The sequence below is a fragment of the Palaemon carinicauda genome, chromosome 5, assembly GCF_036898095.1.
Source record: "Palaemon carinicauda isolate YSFRI2023 chromosome 5, ASM3689809v2, whole genome shotgun sequence".
Taxonomy (NCBI): domain Eukaryota; kingdom Metazoa; phylum Arthropoda; class Malacostraca; order Decapoda; family Palaemonidae; genus Palaemon; species Palaemon carinicauda.
In genome coordinates this window covers 168160125-168178337 of record NC_090729.1, presented here as the reverse complement: position 1 = coordinate 168178337, position 18213 = coordinate 168160125, and the positions used below count along the sequence as shown (strand labels likewise).

At 40.7% G+C, this 18213-nt stretch overlaps 1 protein-coding gene across 1 annotated transcript in view; it reads left to right on the top strand.

Moving 5' to 3' along the window:
• The first annotated feature begins 5652 nt into the window (after positions 1–5652).
• The window catches only part of Spt-I (serine palmitoyltransferase subunit I), a 115406-nt gene continuing 102845 nt past the window's right edge, over positions 5653–18213 (top strand). Inside the window, exon 1 of the mRNA XM_068374303.1 lies at positions 5653–5858. Coding sequence (XP_068230404.1) covers positions 5811–5858 — 48 coding nt within the window. The 5' untranslated portion in view covers positions 5653–5810. The remainder of the gene's footprint in view (positions 5859–18213) is intronic.

Here is an 18213-nt window from a genome sequence, read left to right as displayed (position 1 = left end):
TTCATTTGGTACAGTAGTTTATTTTTAGTTTGCATTATTTAAAGGAAACCTTTTTGAACAATGTAATATTTAGTTTATGTATTTTTATAATGTTGTAGTATACCTTGATACAACTTCAAGGATGCATATACATTCATAAGGTACAATATTTTATTTTCATTTTTCATTGTTTAAAGGAAATCTGTTATTTTTATTAAGAATGTAATATTCAGTTAATACATTTTTATAATGTATATTACTTAATGGTAATAAACTTTATCAGTTTTTGATGTTTTATAGCTGTTCTACCCTTGCAGAAGGTTGTTGTAATCCTAACATTTTCCACTGCCATGAGACTGCACCATCAGTATAGAAATACTGACAAAACTTGTTCCTTACTTGCTTAGCACATGTGGTAGAATTTCTTATCTGAGTTGGTTGTAATGGGACTAGTTGTTGCGGATCAGATCTCCAAGAACCCTCCTGTACAGTTGCAGTATCTATATTTTCTATATCAGCGCCTTGAAAATATAACTGTCTATTCTTTTTCAAGATATAATTGTGTGATTCGTGCGGCTTTTTCAGGTGCTAAATTTATAGTAGTAAATAAAATCCGAAACCTGCTAGCTAGAATCCCAAAGCAATTTTCAATAATTCGTCTTGCTCGAGATAATCTATAGCAATAGATTCTTTGTTCATCTGTTAGCTGACTAGTGAAGGGTTTCATTAGATTTTCAGAGAGGGCAAATGCATCGTCTCCTACCATGACATACGGCATTTTCCCATAATTTCCTACAGGTAAATCCTCTGGATCTGGAAATGTAATGTCATCGTTTTCAAGTTGTTCAAAGAATTTGCTGTTATATTGAACTCCTCCATCTGATGCTCTTCCATTTGCTCCAGCCTCAGCATATATGAATTCATAGTTGGCATTTGCAATGCCAAACAAGACAATGCTGAATGTTTTTTTTTTTTATAATTATAATAGTATGAAACTGAATTTGCTGTTTTTTTTTTATGTTGACATGTTTACCGTCTACCGCTCCAATACAGTGTGGAAAATTCCACTTTCTTTCAAAGGACGTAGATAGTTCTTTCCATTCATCTTTTGTAGTTGGAGTTTTAATTATTTTCTTCTTGTTTAGCACACTAATTATAGCATTGCAAGTAGGTAAAATAAACTGACCTATAGTTTGGGGAGCAATTCTCGTCAAAAACTTTAAATCCTCATATGATTGACCGGTCGCTAAAAATCGTAAAGTTGTTGACAGCTTTTGGTGTAACTAGGCTTAACAGCTCCTGATAGGTTTCATTGTCCATTCTCAAGAAATTTTTGTAATCATCTGGAGCAGATTCTTTTAGTTCACGTAACAAATTCACATGAGAATTATGTGAGCGATTTAGCAACCATTGTTTTGCCCAATGCTTTCTTTTTTTACGTACCTTTTTTTCGTTCTCAGCTGCACATAAACTGATTATTGTACCACATAAAAGTATTTCTTCATCTACTTCCATTCTGTAATGATTTTATTTGAAATTCTAAGACAACAATAATATGCCACAGAGCGTGTTATTCAATACAGATCGACATCTATAACTAATGTTGCACGACTTGGTCTTACAGTGTATGCTCTAGAGCAGAAATTGTTGGCCAACATTGTTGTCCAACCAAGTTGGATAATGTATGGCCTGCTTAACAGTCAAACTATTTTTTCTCGAAAACCTCAAGTTTAACAGTCAAACTTTTTTTTACTTGAAAACCCTAAGTTTAACAATCAAACTTGTTTTCTGGAAAAACCCCAAGTTTAACAGTCAAACTTTTTTCTTGAAACACCCAAGTTTAACAGTCAGACTTTTTTTTCTTGAAACCCCCAATTTTAACAGTCAAAATTTTTTTTCTTGAAAACCTTAAGTTTAACAATCAAACTTGTTTTCTGGAAAACCCCCAAGTTTAACAGTAAAACTTTTTTTTTCTTGAAACCCCCAAGTTTAACAGTCAAACTTTTTTCTTGAAAACCCCAAGTTTAACAGTCAAACTTTTTTCTTGAAACCCTCAAGTTTAACAGTCAAACTTTTTTTCTTGAAACCCCCAAGTTTAACTGTCAAACTTTTTTCTTGAAACCCCCAAGTTTAACAGTCAAACTTTTTCCTTAAAACCCCCAAGTTTAACAGTCAAACTTTTTTTCTTGAAACCCTCAAGTTTAACAGTCAAACTTTTTTTTCTTGAAACCCCCAAGTTTAACTGTCAAACTTTTTTCTTGAAACCCCCAAGTTTAACAGTCAAACTTTTTCCTTAAAACCCCCAAGTTTAACAGTCAAACTTTTTCCTTAAAACCCCCAAGTTTAACAGTCAAACTTTTTCCTTGAACCCCTCAAATCTAACTGCATACTATTTCTTTGAAAACCCCATGTTTAAGATGATCTGTTTTGTGTAAGCGTAAAGCAACGTATCTAAGCAGGCCTACCAGCTGATTTTCAGTTTAGTTAAAGAAGCTACTATTATTCTTCAACATTTATTCTATCATTTCAGCGAATATCCAAGCACCACAATTAGATTTTCAAAATAAATTCGAGGAAACTAGGCCTCTAAAAGGATTCTGTGGAAAAGAACCTAATCATCTACCACTACCTTTAGCTCTAGATCAGCTATTACCCCAAAAGCCACTTTCTATATATATATATATATATATATATATATATATATATATATATATATATATATATATATATATATATATATATATATATATATATATATATATATATATATATATATATATGTGTGTGTGTGTGTGTGTGTGTGTGTGTGTGTGTGTGTGTGTGTTACGACTAGCTTACTGCGTAAATTCCCGAGCTCCTAAACTCACCTGCTTTATATTACTGTTCTTAAAATATTTTATTTTTCCTTGTTTCTTTTCCTTATTGGGCTATTTTCCCAGTTGGGGCCCTTGGGCTTATAACATCCTGCTTTTCCAACTAGGGTTGTAGTTTAGTAAGTAGGTAATAATAATAATAATAATAATAATAATAATAATAATAATAATAATAATAATAATAATAATAATAATAATAATAGCAGACACACAAAGTTACTCAAATTATTATCCAGTTTCTTATACATTTCTGGTACGGCAATTTCCTACTTTTCACCTCAAACTTTAGGCTAGCCTATATATTGTAATTTTATTAAATTTTCCTGTTTTTTTCTTCTAATTTTCTCCATACTTTTTGCCCTTTACATTTGTATCTTTTTATCTAGTATCTTATATGCTATACGTATTTCTTGTATTTTAAGGAGTCTTCTCTTAGACATGTTTGTTTACTTGGATCTTGTTTTCCTAGCAGACCTCGGTTTCCAGGATTACCCTCAAATTCTTTATATTGGGATTTCCTGCTTTTTTTGGGTTTCATTTCACGTTCCATTATCTCTAAACCCTACCTGCCTTTTTATGTACTTTTCCTTTAGACTTACTTTTCTATGGGGCAATCCCCTTAATCCCACGTGTTCAATTTCTTTAACAATTTTCTTTTTCTTCAGTTGACATTTGTATGGCACAGTAGCTAACTGTTATTTCTCAATTCAAATATGCCTATTTTGATAATAATTGTATAAGTTTAAACGATATTTGCCAATAGTAATTTTTATTGTCAAGTCCTCACCTTCTTTACTTATCATATCATAATCTAGAATTGATTTATTTATATTTTTTTATGTTTGTACTGTCTTCGCATTCAGCAATGGAACTCAATATATACTGTCATCTACCACAAGGACTTTTATTTTTATATTACTAAGTATTTACGTGCATTTAATAATTCTTTATTATTATTTGGTAATATAGAATATGCTTTCCGCTTAAGATATTACAATATCACAATCTTTTCACATATAATTTCTATTTTTTTTTAATTAATCTATCTTAATCCTTAGGTCTTCGCATTTTGTTAAAACTTTTCATCTGCATAATAATTTCCTAAATTTTTACTCTACTCATAGTAGTACTCTTCTTTATTCATGTTAAACGTAGGCCTAAATAATATAGACCTACAGCCTATTATCTCCTTTGTCTTATCTTCCTATCACATATGTTCTTACAGATAATGGAAAAGTTTATGGCATTGAGTTACTTGTTCAATAATGTCTCTTTTACTTATTTAGACCTCATGTTTGCTTTATAGGTTCTTCCTATTTTACTTGTATTTATACATTCTTGTTTCTTATCTACTTTCTATATTTCCTGAAGTGTGCTGTAATAATTAAAGAAGATTTCAGTGTTTTTATATAACTAAGTCTATGGGATATCAAACATTCAGTTTATACCACTGATGTTAGACCAACTTAATGTTGAAAATTACTAAAATTAGTATATCCTTCATTCGCGTGAGCTCTCATTTAGTTCCTCGGAAGTCCCATCCCTCTTCTAGTAAACTGTTTCAACCTTCTTTTCTATGTTGCATCCTAGTTTTTATGGCTAATTCACAAATAAGTAAACCCTTATTCTTTGGGCCAACCCTTCTAGTTAATAGACCATTAACAGGACTCAGATTCCACGATGCTTACTCCACAATACTAGGCTATGATTGTGGTGGGCCGCCAGAGTGCCGAAGGACACAATGTGGAGTGGACTAGAGTGGACAATATCGAGCAAACATTGTGTCAAACAGTCGAAGGGTTGAAGGGACAAACTGTCAAACAGACATTGTTTCAGTTGGAACCATGGGATTAATTAGGTAATGGAAGTGACGCCAAAATGTTCACCTACGCGAAGCAGAGGGGCAAGAAGATAATGTTGAATTGCCAGCAAAGCGAGCAAACAACAATTTATTGATTAATTAGACTGTTGAAATATCTATCTTGTTAGCTATTTAAGAAACTAGATAAATTAATGTCTATATAGCTTGCTATCTCCTGGTCATGGCCTTTTGACACAGTAACCAGTTAACTTCACTAAAGGTTGAAACGTTACGACACACAGACCGTTTTACAATTTGTCTTATAGACACTTTATTTGTTTGACACACTGCTTGTTGAACACTCTGTCTTTTAACAGTTTGTTCTACTACCAGGCAAAACGTTGCAATCTGCAGAAAGTTCATTGTCATTACTTGTCTCCTACACAGACGGCACAGCTTGAATACTTATTCCATAGAATGTCTAGTATATCAGGAAACTTCTTTGGTTGGTGATTCTAATATCCTTAATGCTAATGCTACTGCTTATGATTCTTTTTAAATTCTTTATAGCTAAATATGCTTTGTTGTATCATCTGCTTCTCTACACAAAATCTATCCATATGATTTATATTTCTATACAATTTTTTGTCCATCCTGTTCAACGTTGTCTTTGTGTAAAGTTTATCAATGTACTCTCTTCTGTCATTACTATTTCCAAACACCAACTTAGTCATTTATGCTTTATTATCTTCTATTTTTTTTAAATTTCATTTACTACTTTACATTTTATTTCTTTTTTGAATTCTTGCTTTCTTTACTTTCTCACTTCTTCAATTTTAATATCATAATTTTCGCATGTTTCTAAAAGACTTTTCCCCAGAATTCCTCATATGGTTCCCTTATTTGGTCTCTCACTATCTCCTTAACTCTTATTATCTGATGTAAAGATAATAAAACCGGTCAAGAGAGAAAGGCATTTTAGCGGTCCCAAATCCCAATTCTCAAAGTACATCCGCGAGAAGAAGAAGAGGTGATTGTGACATTCCAGTGGGTGCGGCAATAATCCTTCATGTAACCTGTTTTAACTAATTATTGGTTAATAAATCACCTGAAATATATTTGGAGAATCATCTGGGAAATATATAATTTCACGAAGAATGACGACCAAGTGGAATGTATACGAAAGTTTTCAGGCCTTGCTTCAGGTAATCAGGGTGTTCTGAATAGGGTAACTTGTGTTTACGGTATTATGGTCATTCCTAACTCGTAACTTTAATTCGTCGGTGGATTAGTTTGCTTGTTATGGAAGTCATGGGTTAGCGTAGTCTGTATAGTTGGGTTTGACCTTAATGATTAAGGTAACAGGTTTCAAGATGATTCATCGCCCTATGGTATGCCTACAAACGTCGCTGAGGTTGTGAGGAAAATTGTTGCAACTGCAAAAATATACATAGGATAAATATATTTCATCTATTGAATTGCTTATGACTGAAAATGAATGAAATTAGCGTTAAAGTAATAACATCACACTAATTGCATGTATGATAGTCTTTCCAGGGGTTAGAACCCCGTGATACCTGAAGGTAATTCTCTTGTAATATCACTCGCAGAAATATTGGTATTATTGTACTGTATTACAGGGCAATGTAACCTAGGAAAAAAAAAATTTTTCTATAGAAAAAATTCCGCTCTTCGAAAATGACATGTGTTCCCGTCGAAAATGAATAGTTTCAGAAGTATATATACAGTATATCTATATCCTACGATAATGGGGGACCCCCAGTGAGAACTCATATTTTATGCACACAGGGGGTCCTGTCCATTGTTATACAAAGGCTCCAAGTTGTTTTCTATAATACTTAAAGATTGCATGAATGTTGCTTTATTAATAAAGCCTCCCCTACCTCCGGTAAGGACATGCCAATCTACATAAGTGGGGATATTTTGGGATAGACCATTACTTGAGCAAATGAGGTGGCAAAACAAGTTAGGCTCCCTCAGCTCTCATTAACAAATTCCCAAGCCTACGATGCGGGGCGAGTCATCCTGTTTCTGCGTAACTTCCAGTAGTCTAGGTTGCAACACAGAATTATTGTATGTGGCCCGAGTCTTTCTTAGAAGGTTTTACTGTTCACATTGCTAAACTATCATAGACTAAGCTGTCCACTAAACTCTGTGCATTGCATTACAACCAACATCAATAATTTTTTGCTGGTTTTAGGTTAGGCCATTGCTTTAATTTTAAGGCTAGTACATGTCAACTTGACCATTCATATTCAATATCTTGTCAATAATCTTTTTAGTTTTACTATTGAATCATGTTGATTTGATGAATTTTCATGTCAAGTGGAATTTGAAATCAAGTTACACTCAAATTCTAAAGTAATGACCCTTAGTATGGCTGCCAATAGTGACTTTTGATTATCAATTGTTCTTACGCATGTACAATCCTTTGATCCTATAAGATGGGTATGTTTTCAGTTGAAGCTGGAGTGGCCGTTGCATTTGTTAATGAGATACTATAGTTAACAAAAGATGATGAATTGGGGCAAAGAGGCCCTACCACTTTTGATTTTGGCTGCAAAAAGTACGAATGTACAGTACTGTTGCATCTCTGCCAAATATTTCCATCTCTTTTTCTGACAGGAAGTGAATGCTGGGTGTTGCTTGTGATTACGGATGGGAATCAAGAAACTTGCACTTACCGGAGGACGATGCAGCCACTTTTGGCTGTAGATCTATGTTTTCTCTGTGCTCCTTATAGAGCGCATGATTATTTGCTATCATCCTATTCCTTGGCTGGGCGGAGGGATTTGCCTTTCCATCAGCACCTCCTCAGTTGTCTTCTCTATTCTAGTTCTTTTATTTTCTTCTTTTTTTCAACATCTGATATGTATATATATTTTTTCTTTTCTCTATTCCTTCTTGCTTAAGCAGAACGTTTCCTAGTATCTTCTTTTCCTCTTTGTATGGCTGTTATTGTTCTATTATTTTCCTTCTCTCGTCGCTGAGATCAGGACAGTAAAGAATGAAATGGACAAGGTCTTCACTCTGTCCCACACATCTTACATTCTACCCATTCTCCTACTTCATGTCTTTTCCTATTATTTAATCTTAGACAGTCGGCTCTAGCTCTACACATGATAACTGAATCAGATTTATTGTCATAGAACATTTCTTTTCCTATTTGACCTTTTTCTTGCATGTATATTTCTGAACTACTTTTTTTAAATATTAAACTTAGCCGGTGAATATATAATAGCTGACGTCTCCGACGGCTCGACAGATTCCAAAAACTCGCGAGCGATCGCCGTGAAGGTTGCGGGTGTGACCACCAGCGCCGACTATCGGCCAGATACCGCATATACTTGTAAACATCTCCAGTTCTTCTCTGTCGGTCTTGTCTACAAGTTGGTTCCACTCGCTTTATGACCTCGAGTTTTCTACCGAATTGGTGAAGTACTTGGTTTTGGTTTTATTGCTTTTGCCGTGTTGGATTATTCAATACTATCTTCAAAAGAAATGCTTTTGAAAAGAGAGGAAAAGTGTTTTGCCCTTGCTTTGTTTTTTTTTTATCTCTGGTATTTCCATAGAGTAAAGATGGCCGACCCTTCCCTCAGTGTACGGAGGTGTGTTTAAGGCTTTTAGTAATTATTTTATCACGTTATAAATTATTGTTGATATTTATAGATTTTCCTCTATATATTTTATATCTCACCCGCCTTTATTAGGCCTCTTCGATTAGCTTTCCATTTATACTAAACATCAAGATAAATTTTATGTTTTGTTTATATGCGGCCTTTACCTATCCCTTGTAGGCGGTCCTAACTTGGAAACGAAGTTAAACAACGTTGAGCCCATTCAACTTTTATTTTTGTTAAGTTTAAATCAATTGCTCTGTAAGAGTTATGAAATGAATATTTTTTAAAAAATATTTTAAGAAATATATTCTTTGAATAGTCTTCGTGCTGTTTTTTCAAAGATGAACTAACGTTTGGTTTATTTATGCTACGCAGTTTGCGCTCTATCGTTACGATAGAGAAAGAGAGAATCACGGTTTCACTTTGCAGAAAGAGTAAATCGATTTTGACGTTTTGTTCATTCTTCTTTCAAACTGAAGTGTTTTAGATACTAATTTAAAGGAACTCGTTAATTTTCAATTTCTTAGTCCTTTCAGTTTTTTCCTTTGGTCAAATAACCTGTTTATTGACGAAGGGTGAGTGGGCAATTCTCTTGTGTGTGACAAGAGAGAGAGAGGGAGACGGAGAGAGAGAGAGAAAGAGAGAACGATCCGATCTTTATACTCGTCCCAAGTCTCTGTACAAGGAGTTTGGGAGCGAGTAACGTTGTTCTCGATTCAGTTTTTTACTCTCGTCCCAAGTCTCTGTACGGGGAGAGAGGATAAAACGTTTTTAGTTTTTATTCTCGTCCCAAGGCACTGTACGGTGAGAGATTGAAAACGTAGTAGTGAACTAGTGTTTAGTCTCCTCCCCAGTCACTGATCCTTTTTAACTTTATATATTTCCGTTTTATTCGATATATATGTACAGTATATGTTTATTGATTTTTGCATGTGTGTTTCATTTTGTACTAATGTGCTTACATTATACGACTCATTTCGCAATTATAACCTTTTGATGTAAGGGAGAATTGCGTGCTTCAGGTAGAAATCAGTTTTATTCATGCCTAATGTGAAATTATTGAAAAATACGATATCAGTGAAGTAAGTGCAAAAAACATGTTGTGTTGCGGAGGGTTCGTTTGTTCGTGCTTGTCGCTCCCCTAGTCCGAGACCTCTTTCAGGCTCCCCTGCACCAGGGAGAAGTAATGTCGTAGGACTTAAGGGGATGAGAGGCTTTAACCAACGTACAGACGTTCCCTCTTTGGTATTGGACGTTTCTCGTCAAGATCGCCCTTACCATAAGACGGGTGAGACTGTGTTCTCCTCGTCATCCGAAGACTTTTCGCAAAAGAAACCTTGGCGCAAGGTTTCTAGACCCTTGAAGCGAAAGTCAGTCCCTTCAGGACAGGTCCAGCGTCCTGGCTGTAGCCATTGGGACAGCTCTGACCCTTTGCAGTCGTCGGAAGACTGTTCGCCTATTAAACGCAAGCGTAACACGGGGTCCGAGGGTCGCGGTAAAGGCAATGTTTTGCCAACACAGACGTTACCGTTGTCTCGGCCCGTTCCGACTCCCGTTGATCCTAAATGGGTTGTCCTGCAGGACATGCAGACTAAGCTTGCCTCCCTTATGGAGAAGTATGACGTTGAGCAGGTTCACGATGAACCTTCGCTTTCGAGTCGCCGTTACACTAAACGAGACTCTGGCCGTCAGCCGCCCAAACGAGCTTTTACTCGTCCGTTTGACGTTAGTGCTGACGTTTCTTGTACTTTGAAACGTGATGTCAGTAGTTTTTCACGTCAGTCACGTGACATGGATCCTCCCTCGCTGCAGTCTTGTGTTGACTTTCAGCCGCTGCCGCAGTCTCGTGTTGACGTTCAGCCGCTGCCGCAGTATCGTGTTGACGTTCAGCCGCTGCCGCCGCAGCCCCGACCTGACGTTCGCCGACCGGCTCAGTTGCCTCGACTTGACGTTGAGCGTCAATCACCGCAGTCGAAGGTTGTTTTGCCTGCTCAGTCTATGCAGTCAAGGCAGTTCCGACGTGACGTCGAGCGTCAATCAACTTCAGTTGTTGTTGTTGGTCAGTCACAAGGATTTCAGTCCTTTCAGCAGCGGCGTGACGTCGCTTCCTCTACTGCTACTGCTGCTCCTTTGCTTGTTGACATTGCCTGTCAAGCGTTGCCGCCGCGGCAGGTCTCTCCTTTTCATGAGACTCGGCAATTGTCGGACGAGGTTCCTTCAGATGAGGAAGTTGCTGATCCTCCTCCTACTGATATTCCTTTGGGGACTTTGTCAGACGGAGAGGAGCCTAAAGCTGCTCAGCCCTCTATGGACTTTAAAAAAAAATCATGCTGATTTTTAAGGATCTTTTTCCGGACCATTTTGTAACTGCTGCTCCTCGTTCGCCTCCGTCAGAGTTTACGCTAGGCCTAGCTACTTCGAAGCTGTCGTTTTCTAAGCTAGTGCTCTCTCGCTCTTCTAAGAGAGCTTTACGTTTGCTAGGCGACTGGTTGATCACCAGGAGGAGTTTGGGGGAGACAGCCTTTGCTTTCCCTCCTTTTAAACTGGCTTCTAGAGCGAGCGTCTGGTATGACACGGGAGAAGTTCTCGGCTTGGGAGTTCCTGCCTCTGCCCAGGGAGACTTCTCAAGCCTCATAGACTCTCCCTGGCGCCTGGCCATGAGACGCTCCAAGATTTTATGGTCGGCTTCAGAGCTAGACCATCTCCTGTTAGGAGTTTTTTCGAGCTTTTGAAGTTTTTATTTGTTGGATTGGTCCCTGGGAGCCTTAAGTAAGAAGGTCTCTCCAGCTGTCAATGTATTGCTGTACAATTATGTCATGCATGAACAAGGCTATCAGGGATGGCTCCAATAATCTGACAGCCACGTTCACTGCAGGAACAAGGCTATCAGGGATGGCTCCAATGATCTGGCAGCCACGTTCACTGCAAGAGTACTTAAGATGTAAGTGCGCTCAATGTGTTCATTGTCAAGACAAACTTCACGATGAAGACTACCAAATCTGTCTTGGCAGCAGTAAGGGAAGGCGACTGGATGGTCTCTCTCGACCTTCAGGATGCATACTTCCACATCCCGATTCATCCAAACTTTCAACAACATCTGAGGTTTGTGGACGGGAAAGTAATGTACCAATGTCGAGCACTGTACTTCGGCCTCATTCCTGCTCCTCTTGTTTTTACAAGGCCCTTGCAAAATGTAGCAAGCTTTCTACATTTTTTGAGGATTCAGAGCCTCCCTTTATTTTGACGACTGGCTAATCAGGGCGTCGTCATTATATCGCTGTCTGGAGAGCCTCTAATGGACATTAGACCTAACCAAGGAGCTAGGTCTCATAGTGAACGTAGAGAAGTCGTAACTTACAGTACCCCATCCCAGACTATTCTTTATTTGGGAATGGAGATACAGTGTCTGATTTTTCGGGCCTTTTCGTCTCCCACAAGAATGGAACAAGCTCTGTTAAAAGTTTATCTCTCTGGGGAGACTCAACCTATGCCCTCTCTAATTTCACCTAAACCATTGGAACAAGGAGAAGGGCTTAGAGAGTATCTCTTTCCCAATCTCCAACTCAGTCTAGACATGTCTGACTTGGTGGGACAGCAACATCAGACTTCGAGAAGGTTTTTCTCTTGCGATCAAGAACCCAAACCATGTGTTGTATTCAGATGCATCGGATTTGGGTTAGGGAGCTCCACTGGACAGTCTGGAATGCTCGGGTCTTTGATCCACGGATCAGAAGGAACTCCATTTAAGGCAAGTAACATCTCTCCTTTGGCGAGTTTTGTGCAAGGAAAAATGAATGTCTTGGCGGACTGCCTCAGCAGAAGAGGACAAGTCATGTCCATGGAGTGGACGTTGCATAAGACTGTGTGCGAGAAGCTATGGATGACATGGGGTCAACCCACCATAGATCTTTTTGCGACTTCACTGACAAAGAGGCTCTCGACTTACTGCTTTCCAGTTCCAGATCCAGAGGCAGCCCACATAGACGCTTTCCTGCTGGACTGGTCTCGCCTGGACGTTTATGCCTTTCCACCTTTCAAGATCCTAAACAAGGTGCTGCAGAAGTTCACCTCTCACGAAGGGACCAGGTTGACATTGGTTGCTCCACTCTGGCCCGCGAGAGAGTGGTTCACAGAGGTACTTCTATGGCTGGTAGACGTTCCAAGAAGTCTGCCGTTACGGATGGATCTCTTGCGACAGCCTCACGTAAAGAGATTTTATCAAAGCCTCCCCACGCTTCGTATAACTGCCTTCAGACTATCGAAAGACTCTCTTGAGCTCGAGGGTTTTCGAAGGAGGCAGCTAGAGCGATCGCGAGGGCTAGAAGATCCTCTACCATCAGGATCTAACAGTCGAAATGGGAGGTATTTAGAGACTGGTGCAAGTCCTCCTCTTTTTCCTCTTCCAAGTGCCTCTGTAGCGCAGATTGTGAATTTTCTGCCTTATCTGAGAAACGGTCGCTCCCTCTCTGCATCCACCATTAAAGGCTACAGAAGCATGTTAGCTTCTGTTTTCAGGCATAAGGGTTTGGATCTTTCTAATAACAAAGATCTCCAAGACCTCCTTAAGTCTTTCGAGACTTCCAAGGAGTGTCATATTTCGACTCCTGCTTGGAACTTGGACGTGGTCCTACAGTTCCTTTTGTCAGACAGGTTTGAACCATTAAATTCAGCCTCCCTGAAGGATCTTACCCTCAAGACACTTTTTTTTTTGGTGAGCTTGGCTTCGACTAAAAGGGTTAGTGAGATACATGCTTTTAGCAAGAACATCGGTTTCTCCGCTAATGAAGCAGTATGCGCTCTTCAACTTGGTTTTTTTGGCCAAGAATGAACTTCCGTCTCGTCCTTGGCCTAAATCATTTGAAATCCCCAGTCTTTCTGAGATTGTGGGGAATGAAGTTGAAAGTGCTGTGCCCCGTTAGAGCTCTTAATTTTTGTTTATCCAGAACTAAACCGCGACGAGGTTGTTCAGAGGCTTTATGGTGCTCCGTTAAAAAGCCCTCTTTGCCTATGTCTAAGAATGCGTGGTCTTATTTTATTAGACTTTTGATTCGGGAGGCACACTCTCAATTAAGTGAGAAGGATCATAATTTACTTAAAGTCAAGGCTCATGAAGTTAGAGCGATAGCAACTTCTGTAGCGTTTAAGCAAAATAGACCCATTAAAAGTATTATGGACGCGACCTTTTGGAGAGGCAAGTCGGTTTTCGCTTTATATTACTTGAAAGATGTCCAGACTCTTTATGAGGACTGCTACACACTGGGACCATTCGTAGCAGCGAGTGCAGTAGTGGGTGAAGGCTCTACCACTACATTCCCTTAATCCCAATATCCTTTTAATCTACTCTTGAAATTTTTAATCTTATTTTGGGTTGTACGGGAGACTAAGAAGTCTTTCGCAATCTTTTTGATTTGGCGGGTGGTCAAAATATTGTTTCTTGAGAGCGCCCAGATTAAGGGTATTGATGAGGTCTTGTTATAGGGGTGTTCACCCTGGTTATAGCAGATCCTGGGAGTCTTTCGGCATCCTAAGAGGATCGCTGGGCTTCGTGAGGATAGCGGACTAATGAGGCAGAGTAATAATCAGAGTCTGCTTCCTTACCAGGTACCTATACTTAAGTCTGTTTTTTGAATAATTGTCAAAAACTCTTGAGCATATACGCCTTTATTGTATTAATACTGGTCTCTACCCACCACCATGGGTGTGAATCAGCTATTATATATTCACCGGCTAAGTTTAATATTTAAAAATGATATTTTGATTATAAAATAAATTTTTGAATATACTTACCCGGTGAATATATAAATTAAAGGCCCTCCCTTCCTCCCCGATAGAGACCTGGGGGACTGAGAAGAACTGGAGATGTTTACAAGTATATGCGGTATCTGGCCGATAGTCGGCGCTGGTGGTCACACCCGCAACCTTCAGCTATTATATATTCACCGGGTAAGTATATTCAAAAATTTATTTTATAATCAAAATATCATTTTCTTTTATCTCATCCTTCTATTTTTTACTATCTACTTCCCTAATCATCATAGTGTGCCAAGTGTACAGTAGGTTGTGGCCTCTAGTGCATTGGCAGGCATATGCCTTTTCAGGTTCTGGTGGTGTGTGGGGTTTTCCCCACATTGCCGTGCATACTACTAATCATGAGTCTGAACTAAGAAAGGCTTAGGCTGCCATAGGTTTCTCAGGCAGGCCTTATATAACCTTGTTGAGGAAGCTTGTAGCCAAGGCTACCTCTCTAAAGGTGTCCTGAGTGCCATTCTCCTATGGTGATGCCTGTGGTGAATCCATGGTTGATGTGTCAGTGACCCTGGTGATGTCCCCATTGGTGCCCTCTCCAAAGCCCAAAGGACTGTAAAGGCCCGTCTTGTGACACCAGTGCCTATAAAAAAAAGTTCTGGCACTTGAGGGTGTCTCACCTAAGGTTGGGTGTTGTTGGTGTCTGGGCAGAAAGTGAATATAGCCGCGGTGCTGGGTGTTACTTCCTAAATCATCCCTGAACCAGTCATCCCTGTGTTTACCACTTATTTTCCAATGCCCATCACCCCGACATTTGTGCCTGCATCCGTTGTGCCTGTGACCTTGCTTGTGTCTGTGTCGTATGCCTGTGTAAGTGTACCTACCTCCCTCCCTCCCTTCAGAACAGTATTCCCCAAATTTGTGGCTCCTTGTGGAGTAACCCATGTAGTTTGTCCTCTCGGGGGAGCAGCATCATTGATGGTTGCTCATACAGTACTCTACTCCTTTGCTTAGAGAGCAGGAGGAGAGGGTGAGGAAGAGAAAGAAACGTGTTCATTCTTCTTCCTCCTCCGACACCTCTTACTTGTCTTCCTCCACTGACTCTTAATCCTTGTCCTTTTCAAGTTCAGATTTCTGTTTCGGATGCTTCTTTTAAGTAGTAGTAGTCCAGGAAGGCCAGTCGTATTCGTAAGGAAACTGCTCCTTTCATTACCACCTCCCCGATGTGGAGAGGTTGGATTACACCCGGAGCCATGGCCCAGTGGCTTTTCCACTCAGGGCTGTTGGCAGGACAGGTGTTTATGGGTCCGTAAATTTTCTGTTCCCCGGCTGATGTAGGAGCATTGGCACCCTCTGCACCTTGACGGTGGACTCTTACTCCTTTAATTCCCAGTACGTAGGTAGAGTGAATTGAGAGGATGCCATATCTTGAAGGTGTCATTGCACAGTGGAAGACCACAAGTTGGGGCGAAGGCACCTTCTCATGGACACAGGTCCCTAGTCGTCTCCCCTCCCCGTTCAGTAGAGAGAAGAGTACAAGTTACTCCTTTCATCTTTGATATGACGGGTGGCAGGAATTCTACCCTTGCTATTGTCAGCCGTCCTGGGCGATCATCAGCCTCCGATCATGTTGCGCCGCTAGTCCTTCGGACAGAGAGATTGTATTCTTTGGAGGGAGTGAATCTTTGGAATAACCTGCCGAGCCCTCTATCCCGGCTAGGTGTAAGGGTACCTAGTATTCATGTCTCCAGGACACTGGACCTTGGACCTGCACTGATGGAGGCAGACAATTCTGAATCAGAGTGTTCCTATGTGAATGTTCTTGCACTCATTAGTGAGTGCAATGGTCAGTCTTGAGAGATCTCTCATTCCTCCATGTTCCAGCAGTTCAGTAGGCTCAGGGCAATCTTACCTGTGGCTGAACTAGGAAACTTCACCAGGAGAGGGGTCTCACTAGGCTCTCCACCTCCGGACATGCAACTGTTCTTCAATGCGTCGAAAGAAGTGTGGGTTGCACATCTTAAAAACTCAGTTGTGTGAGAGATGTGGTCAGAAGTGTTACTATTTACTCATTAACATCCTGGAAGGCCAGCAATCATTCTAGCGCTGCAAGCATTACAAGAACATTGAGGAGGTACTTGGTAATGTTTGCAACAACACAGTAGTGGCTTACATTAAGCAAGAGGCCACAATCCCATGCCCACTCTGCCAGCTGACAAAATGGATGCACACCCTGGCGACATTCCATGCCAAAGAGTTGTCAGTCAGGAGCATTCTGTGCAAGAAGAGTAGACTAGCAGACACATTCAATCATTAGGGGCTGATTGTATGGTCGGCGTGGTCCTTACATCCCTATGTACTGTAGTGGAGAGGCTTCTTGTTTTGAAGTGTTTTTGGGACTGACATCATTTCCGCGCAGCTAACAAGGAGATCCAGGTTTTTTGCTCCCCTGTTCCAGACCTATGGACTGTGTTCAAAGTCGATTCCAATACCCATTTGGATGGTTACCCCTTACTGCCTTTCTACCTAATTTGCCTGCAAAACAATCAAGTATTGATTACATCATGATTCATGACAACACTGGTGGCTCCTAGATGGTTACATGTTGAGTGGTATCCCAGTCTGTTAGCACTAGTTGAGGTCTAGAGAAAACTCACTATGGCCCCCAGTTATCTGTCAGCTGCACTTCAAGAGGTATCACCAATCCATGAATTTGCCAGAACTTCAGGGTTGTAGTCTTCCAGCATCTCTCAAAGCGAAAGGCTTTTGTTCCGTAACCGACATACAAACCACGCTATTTAATAGGGGTTATTACTTTCGGCGTAGCTGAAATGACGAGCCATTAGAATTTTAACGAGGGTTTACTACACCACCGCTAGTTAGCGGGGGGTAGGGAGGGTAGCTTGCTTAACCCCCCCCCCTCACACGCACACCTGTGCTTGAGCTCACTTTGCTCTCGGCTCGGGTGGTAGTCAGACGTGTCTGCTCTCACCGTCGCCTCTCTGACGGCCATTAATGTCTTTTTGCTTTCTCTCCTACAGGTTTGTGTGTAAAGTTGGCCTCTGCGAATATGCGCAAGTGTCCTGGATTACCCGACCGCCCTTGTGGTACATTTATGTCGGCGGTCGAAACGGACCCTCACACCCTTTGTCCTTAATGTAGGGGCCAATGGTGTGATAGTAGTAATAAGTGTGGTGAGTGCAGGGAGTGGTCTACCTCCCAGTGGGAGAGGTTTTCTCGGCGACGGAAGAAGTAGTCCAGGCGGGATATTTCTCCTTCGAAGATTTCTTTGAAAGAAGAAAATCGCAAGGACTCTTCTTCAGTTGCCCAAACCTCCTCCGAAGCTCCCACTCGATCAGTTTCTTTCGAGAGATCGTCGAGTGGTAGCGTAGACCGTTGTTCTGTTTCCCGACCTCGGGGTTCGAGAGATGGCGTTGCCTCCCCTAGCGAGGCAGCTCCACCTCTTCCCCCGGGGGAGGATTTAAATGGTAATGTAACTGATTAATTTCAGCTTTGGTCTTCCTTGGGGCTCGAGGGTTCGCCCTCCAAGGAAGCCTTGATTGACATCATCCGGTTGGGTGCCGCTGTCAAGCAATTGTCGACTTTGGCAGAGGTTGATCCTCTGTCTATTGTCGATGTTATGGTGTCAGAGGTATCCAATGCGGTATCTCCTAATACCTCTGCAACTTCTCAACCCGCAGTAGCTGAAGGCTTAGTTTCTCCCTATCCTGCACAACCTACAAGGGAGAAACTAAGTCCAACAGTCTCTCCTGCCGGTGATTCTAACCCTTGGGGGAGTTCACTCACAGAGACTCCTCTTTGGAGGACTGCTGAAGGTCAGCTTGCTGACCCAACGGCCCCCAGAGGGCGTATACGTCGTAAGGCTCGCCTTCTTCTCCGAAGAGGCCTTCCTTCACCTTATAAGACGGTGAGGAGGTGCCCCTTCGGTTCATCATCTTCGTTGCAGTCCGCCGCAGAGGAGCTTCGTCATCGATCTCCGACTGTTCCTGCTACTACCCTGGACCTCTCTGCGGATCGTTCGCGATCCCCTTCGGTGGAAGGTCGTCCTAACAAAGGGCACGCCGACCTTCCACCCGTCAGACCTGCTGACCTGCCGTCGCCGTTCCTGGCTGCTGATGCGCTTTATGCGCCAACCAAACCTGTTTTCAAAAAA